The sequence below is a fragment of the Opisthorchis viverrini genome (genome assembly GCF_000715545.1).
Source record: "Opisthorchis viverrini unplaced genomic scaffold opera_v5_24, whole genome shotgun sequence".
Lineage (NCBI taxonomy): Eukaryota > Metazoa > Platyhelminthes > Trematoda > Opisthorchiida > Opisthorchiidae > Opisthorchis > Opisthorchis viverrini.
In genome coordinates this window covers 1694085-1702035 of record NW_008751680.1, presented here as the reverse complement: position 1 = coordinate 1702035, position 7951 = coordinate 1694085, and the positions used below count along the sequence as shown (strand labels likewise).

The 7951-nt window shown below is 45.2% G+C and overlaps 1 protein-coding gene across 1 annotated transcript in view; it reads left to right on the top strand.

Moving 5' to 3' along the window:
- The window catches only part of T265_02097 (hypothetical protein), a gene marked incomplete at both ends in the record, with an annotated part of 59774 nt that overhangs the window by 8416 nt on the left and 43407 nt on the right, over positions 1–7951 (top strand). The window contains 7 exons of the mRNA XM_009166256.1: positions 320–409; positions 703–810; positions 982–1089; positions 2084–2281; positions 5427–5605; positions 5689–5760; positions 6166–6285. Coding sequence (XP_009164520.1) covers positions 320–409; positions 703–810; positions 982–1089; positions 2084–2281; positions 5427–5605; positions 5689–5760; positions 6166–6285 — 875 coding nt within the window. The remainder of the gene's footprint in view (positions 1–319; positions 410–702; positions 811–981; positions 1090–2083; positions 2282–5426; positions 5606–5688; positions 5761–6165; positions 6286–7951) is intronic.

Sequence of the window (7951 nt, the reverse complement as noted above, 5' to 3'; positions counted from 1 at the left end):
GTCTGGCTGCTCCCCTTTGGCCTTCCTGGCATGGTTGCACCTTGTGGAACGAAGTTCCAGCCAGTGTATCTCGCGGGATCGCTGCAGCACTCAAGCCCGACCGCCACTTCAAGGTGGCAGCTTTAGGTGGGGCCTCTTCACTGTTACTACCATCAGAGGCTAAGCAAGCTTGAAGTTACTCGACTTCCGTAATTTTGTGAGTAGCACATCACTGGTGTGCGTCCAGTGAAGATCAGTCAGTTTGTTTTATCGTTATTTGACTGATTTATTTAAATACACCATTGCACAACCGAAATTTATCAACGCTATGGCATTTCAGGTAGTTGCTGACCACGTGGATCAACCGGTCAAACAGCTGATCGACTGTCTGTCCCGCTTGTTTCAGTTGAATAAGGCAGACATATTCAAAGTGAGCTCACTTTTTCGATGTGCCTTAATTTTCTACTTTTTTTTTTGGGGGGGGGGTATTTTTTTTTTCTAAACAGTGTCGCCTTCCTGGTGACCTTATCTATTCGAAATATTCCGTGATCTTCTGCTTTCATCCAACCGTTTTCATATGAGGATTTGTTTACTAAAGTCAGGATCGCTAGAGTGGCAAGTGGCATAGTTGGTACATGTAAGGGTGTCCGACCGCAATCCACCTAATGAAGCGCTGTTTTCTATTCCAAAACTTTGTTAACATATTTTTGCTTCTATTTGCAGGAGTTGATTTCGCCACTCTTTATTGCCCTTGTTCTTCGTGGGAATCAAGAGAGTCATGTACAAATTCGTCAGCTTGTCGCAGAAGTTCCCTACATTCGTGCAGGTCAAGTATGTTAACACAAGTATTTCTCTGTGCCAATAATTGTCGTGACAGTCGAAGCATTTTGTTCTTTGTTCCCTGCTATGGACAGTTACATTTTATTAACATATCCTTGTTCTGGCATATCCCTGTTATGCTTTCCTTTGCCCCACTTATTGTCTCCATCTTCAATTTTCTAGGATTATGTGAACAAGCTGATCCAGTTGTGCGTTTTGCCGGATGCACTGGTTCATATCTTCACGAAAACTTCAAAAGATGAACAGGAGGTTCATTTTGCTTTCCTTGAGGTAAGTATTTCCCACCGGATTGGAGCGTGTCATGACCAGTCCCAGCGGAAACTTGTACGGATAACCCGAGGCCATTCACCTTTAAATATCAATTTTCGTATCTCCTTGATCCATCTTTGTAGTTTGATTCACTTCTGACCCGTTTGTTCGAAAGTTGATTATACCCTCAAATCAGACTACAAAACGAAGATTCGGCAAACATGTGGATTACCGACATTACTGTGGTTCTTTTCCACCAACATTATTCGGAACCCCAGGCCGGGTCATACTAAGGATTTTTTTGTCGATCGAACAGGGATATCCAAACGAAACTTCCCTAGGGACCTTTCTGAACCAAATGCATACGCGTATACTACCATTACGGAGTTGGTGACAATAAAGCTGAGATGAAGTTTTGCGCAGAAAAACAACAGCTAGGACGCATGCACCATGTGCACGTATAAGGGACGTCAGTCGCTGTAGCCGTCTGCCCTTATTTTTTCCACTTTTGGTAATCTGTCATACGACGTAACGAAACAGTTAGGGTTAGGGAAGCATCAACACGGTCTCAACTGTCCTTTTTGGGGCAATCCATAGCGGACTAATTGGCTTGGTCTGTTTGGTGGTAGTGCCAGAAGTATGACATCCTAGTTCATTCCTTGGTAAATCCCATCGGTTCTTCACTCCGTTCTCTCTCAATCTAGCTTCAGCTAGATCCATTTCTTCCGCGTTTACACTTGCTGGTTCTAAGTGCAACACAAGCATCCCACGGCTGTGGTCCCTGGCTGTCGCATTGTTCTGTGACCAACATGAAGGAATATGCACCCTCTATTCATTATTGCCAATTCGCAGACATCTGTGCCCCCACTTTTCTTATTTTAATGCATTCATATTAAGGATGGCTTCCAGCGATATTCGACAGTGGGGTTCACTTATGGTTCTTATTGACCATCTCATGAGAGATCTTTTCGATACTTGTACCCACTATATGCACATCTTTCGTCTATGTTCGTAGTCACATTTGGGCATGCCCATTGAACGCATTGCTCGGTTGAATGACGTATCTCGTCTGATGCATCAGTTCGTTCTGCGTCTGTACCCCTATCGTGTTGGAGCAAGTCTCGGCTTACGTTGGATTGCCTCCCGTGTGCTCGCTTTGCGGGACTCCCAGAGCACATCTACCGCACTTGTTCACGTCAAAGGGCCCGCTTCGGTAAGCATTGTTCCCACCATTTTCGTTGCAATTTTCCTCACTTTGGGGGCCGCTTATGTTTACATTGAAACCCAGCTGCGATCACCATCCCATGCCGTGACGGTTGCTGGTCTGTCCCGTCAGGTTCTTGCTCATATCGCTGCACAGCCAGTTCGTACGGCAGTCAAGCATCAGTGTCAACACCTATGTTACTATCTTTGATGATGATGATGGTGACAGCCAGTTTCATTGGTATTAGCGACAACTGAGGCACATTTTTGACCACATCGTCTGGGTATACTGTTGGATCGTGCAATCGTCGAAAACTGTCTCTTTCGAATGCATACTGTTTACATTGAAACCCAGCTGCGATCACCATCCCTCCCATGCCGTGTTGCTGGTCTGTCCCGTCAGGTTCTTGCTCATATCGCTGCACAGCCAGTTCGTACGGCAGTCAAGCATCAGTGTCAACACCTATGTTACTATCTTTGATGATGATGATGGTGACAGCCAGTTTCATTGGTATTAGCGACAACTGAGGCACATTTTTGACCACATCGTCTGGGTATACTGTTGGATCGTGCAATCGTCGAAAACTGTCTCTTTCGAATGCATACACTTTTCTGTAATTTTTGACCGGTCCCGTTAACGTCTACTTCAGAGACGATAACTACTGCCAATCGTGTTCGAGCCATCAATGTCCCGTGTTTTGCCCTCATTTGTAACTACTAGATTGTCGGAAGTAGGCAGAATCCTTCCACATTCCAGTATTTCTCAGCTCTTCGGATCAGCCAGCGCACACAAGGATTTCATATGCATTCTTATCTGACCTCCGGCATCATTCGGCATTTCCCTCTGTCCATGCTCCGAAAATTTTAGAGTCCCTGTGTCATGTACAGCTCCTGTTCTTCTGCGCCACCTTCCAGGATGACGTTTATGATCCAGATGCACTGGATGCATTCTTCATTAGAATTAAGTACTTTCACGAGGGAGAGTTAGAATGAATTCTCACACTCCTCGTTTTCCGGGTACCATGTATGAGTGGACCGCTCTTTCTCAATCTTATGTCGCTCCCTTTTCCTCTAATTGTCTTTAATATAGGATTTACACTTCACCCAGCGCTCTATATCTTCTCGCGTTCTGCGTATGGGATCGTAGAAGTTCAGACATCGAACAGAATCACCAAGAAACTGGGGCTGACTGTTGTTTGATGGTTTTTGTGCCTCCGCTATACTGTATGATGTCCGTTTGACACTCACAGAGTCTCTCATGCCAGGTTGGTCAATGGTTAGTTGTCTGACCAATATTCTCCGGACCCTCTAGGTTCGGGGTTAGAACATGGATAGCGACTTGTTCTGTGGAAATTGAAACGCCAAACACTGCCGCCTTGTAGTCAGGCTTTTAAGCCAAAGGCTTTGGTTGAGGACCCTAATAATCCTTCTGTCCAGGTGTGGGTGCCCTGGCTGTATCACAACCCGCGTATAACCATGATACCTATAACTAAGAATAGCCTGATGTCGCGTGTTGTCACGATACGGGTCGCCTTACTTGCTGCGTACAGCAGGGAGGGTAGATGGAAACATTCTGCTGCTGACGCTTCCCTTCTTACTTTAACCTATTCCCTCCACTACGCAACCACCATTTGAGAACTCCCACGGGTCCCAACACCAAGATAAACCGCCACTCAGTACATTCACTGCAGCTTCCGTAACAACCATAAACATTCCGAAGTCTCTTTTCGAACAAGCAGACAGGACCACAAGTGGCTCTTGTTCCTTCGCTGGATCCCCCCTGCATTGATGTATGTTGTCTGTCGGAAACAAGGTTACAGGACGCAAGTGCTGTAACTGAACTGACTTCCCCTCGCTCTCCCGTTCTAGCCAAGCACCTGTAGTGGCGGAGGCCGCTGCGGATGGATATACTAGGGTGGGTAATGTATTGAGCTACTGAGCGTAGGCGTTTGTACTTGATTGGATACCTGTAAATAATAGTCTCCGTGCGGTTCGTTTGGTAGCATTGTGAAAGAATCGCGAATAAGGGGTCCGTCGTACACTGCTAATTTTGTCTGTATATGTCCCAACTGAGTATATCTCTGAATCTGCCAAAGACAATTTCGATGGCGCTCTAGATGCTGCTTTATAAGGGGCTAAAAGCTCAGACAAAGTGCAAAGTCATATTTCGGAGCGTGCAGTCTCTTAGCATAGCCCTTACAATTCAGGCAAAATCACTGGGACTTCTAGAGAGTTTTATATACTTCGGTAGTTGTATTAGGTCTGACAGAAGTGTGTCCCATGGAGTCAGTGCAATAATCTCGAAGGCCCGAATCACTTGCTAATTTGCGTCATTTGTGGCGTCAAAAAGGCATATCAGTGAGTGTTAAAAGTCGCATGTATCAGGCTAAAGTAAGGTCTGTGTTGATGTATGGCTCCGAGTCGTGGTGTCTGTGGACAGATGATGTGAGACATCTTCCGGCTTTTGACTACCGATGCCTCAGAAGCGCCGCTGGTTTTGGTTCTTGGTGCTCTTCTACAACGGGCTAAGTGCCCGTTGTAGTTGCTAGTGACATGAACACAGGTAGGTAGACTGAGCACGATGGACGCCCAATCGGGTGGTCGTGTTGGATTGGACACGAGATACACGGGCGACGGAGATCCCCTGTTTCAGACGTATGTTGATCCAACTTTGCTGCTTTGCCCGTAACAGTGGATGTAGCCTGTCGAGGTGGTGTCCGCTGACGAAAGGGCCCCATATCCAACTAGGCTATGCCGGGTGATCGATATCGGTCGCGTTCATGTTGTCAGGTGCTTTGCTGGTTGTCTGATTTAACACTTAGATGAGCAGGCATAGTGATTGTGGTAGGCTGGAACCAGGTTCGCTCACTCACCCACTATTTTCAATTTTTATTCTAACGTTGGAATATAGTTAGATAAACTTGGAATTTTTACGGCAGTGAAGCATCAGTTTCACCACTGGTGTTGCTGCCCCCAATGCCGATGATTGCGCCTCACTCATCGATCTGCAGCATTTTCTAGAGGTCCTATGTTTGGTCTATGCTCCTACTAAGAAACTGATTAGTTATTGCTTTGAGGCAGTGTGTTGTATTTTCGTTAGCCGTCTGATATCTCTTTCTACAGTTCAGTCGATACTACCTTCCTGTTTTTCTCAGGCCGATTTCCTGGGCCACTACGTTTGTGGAATCTTGGCGTTCTTCGACACTACTTTGTTGGACGATGATACTATGTTGGAACATCGATGGATAGCTCTCCGAAGCTTAGTGGTATTTATTCAACTGCTTGGATCAACTCATGTGACGAGGATGCGAGCCAAGTTTATGGCCACACTGAAGTAGGTAGACAGCTCAGTAGTTGGCACTTAGTTTCGCTCTCTCGAAATTATTTTTTCACTCACGCTACATTTTAAAACTTCAGAATCTGTCTGCGCTACAAGACAGCGCCGTTTGCTAAAGTGGTTATAAAAGCGTGGAGAAGTTTTATCAGAACGTAAGTTGCTGTGGTTTTCTATCATCCCATTATCCAGTTCATCGTAAAATGCGAGCAGCATGAGAGAGAAACAGAAGAGTCAATATTCTGTCAGCGCTAGGAGTACGAAAAAGATAAAAGCAAAACCACACTTTGTAGAAGGATCGATAAATACATCCCTCGTTATACAGGTTAATGTATCATAGCGTGTCATAGCGTATCATAGTGTGTTTTCTTATCATGACATTATATCACGGAACTTAATTGAGTTACAAGAATTCAGCCAGATTTCAGCTTGCAAGTCTCGGGTAGGACTTCCATTAGTCCGCGAGGACATTTTTTCTCGCTATTGAGCTTTAAACTATAGTTTGCAGTAAGGCTATGACGTGATTCCATCTCTAACTGTCTCATCCACTTTTTTCTCAGCCTTGAGATTGAGGCGGTGTGCGAATTGTTGCCAGATTTGGGTGCAACCCTTGTTGGTCTTCTTCCCTGTGGATCGGGTCAGGTGATGGACTTGTTCAATTATCTTTTTCTGGAAAAGAGGTGTGTTTTCGGCTGTTGTCTTCCCATTTAATCGTACTTCTCATTCCTATACTATAGTGCACTCTCTCTTGCCTGAGGGAATGACGTTGTAAGGTGCAAAGCTGTCCCTAGTTGACTGATATCACTTTTTGCGAGGTGAAAATGGTTATTTATTCTGCTGGTTGATTCGGAAAATGGCCACAGTAACATCTGAGGATACATATTTTACTGTTTACAGAGTTCATGCACAGACTGATGCCTGATTTTCTAGTGAATCATGAGCAATCTGAGCAACCTCGCTGGCCCAAGCGCACCTGAAACTGCTATTGTCGTACCGTTATAAAAAAAACTCATAGTAACTAAGGTTCTTTCTCAGTGCCAATTATTGTTCTGAGAAGAATATACTAGAGATTCGTTTGCTTTTGAGCGGGCTCTTTGGAGATAGTGTTGCAGAACTTCCCGTCAATTTTACAATACCAACAGTGGCACACTGCTACGGACTGCCATCCCTCTTTGTATTAGCTTCCTATAATGTCATTCTTTGCTGCCTTGTCTTTGCGCCACTTTGAGTACCAAGTGTTCTACACTTTTCGGTGATGTTTCTCCGTCACTTGTCGGTTTTCACACTGCCTTCGGTGTCTTTTTATCTGTACCGCCACAAAATTGCGGTAAGCAACAGTTACCACGATCACTTTCGGTCTATGAGGGATGTTAACTCACCGTGAGTTTGGTTTGTGACGTTTGGTTTTAAAGATAACTCCAACAAAACCAATGCTTGAGTACGCATCGGCGGCATCCCAGTCGAAAATCCCGCAGCATATCGATAGTGTGCACTATAGAACCACAGCAGCACTTGTTTCTCTCTCAGAGAGATTGTACCGATCAAGTGAACAATGTTCCGGTTACTCTGAAATTAGTAGATTGATAAAAAGGCTTTTTGGTCAAAGTTGAATTTTCTTCACAGCATATCGTTTGATGTTCGTAAGTCGTGCTAGAGGATGAACGTTTTGAAGTTAACAACCTCGGCCCTATCATGACTCTTACCAGCGAGACCGGTCGTGGGCTGTCGAAAAACTTCAGCAACCTTATGAGTAGTGCATTATGATAAGCTAAATGTTCCCTATCAGTCTGAAAGAAGAAGGACATCAGTGATTGCATATTCCTCGTAAATGAGAAGTACCTCGGTTTTGGAAAAGAAAGAGTGGCTCCTAAAACAAGAAGTACAGATTCGTCATCATCGTTGACATGTTTGGTGCACAGTAAGTTTTTGCTGTGCATACATCCTGGAACCACTGCGTTTTGGACAGAGTAAACGAAAATCTGGTTGTGGGTGGTTGCGGGTTATGTAATGTTCACATTCACATCACTCTAGTTGGTGTGGACTCATGAGAAAGGAGGACGACTGTTCAAACGAGAGTGACGTGAATGTAAACAATGCATATCCCGCAACCACCCGCAACAAAATCAAAGACTGTTCGGCGGGTTTCAAGCGTCTGTGGTGCTGCCTGACTTGCCAGTCAATCAATCGTCACAACCAGGACAGTTCGAGCAGTCGGGCATACCAGTCACATGGCTGAAGCATGAACACGAGTAGTCGTGCTACGAGGCGGTCTGGGGGTAAAGTCGTACTGTCCTCTGCGACAGGAGTGTGAAGGCAGTAAGGTGTTTCCCCCAGGCGACCAGCATG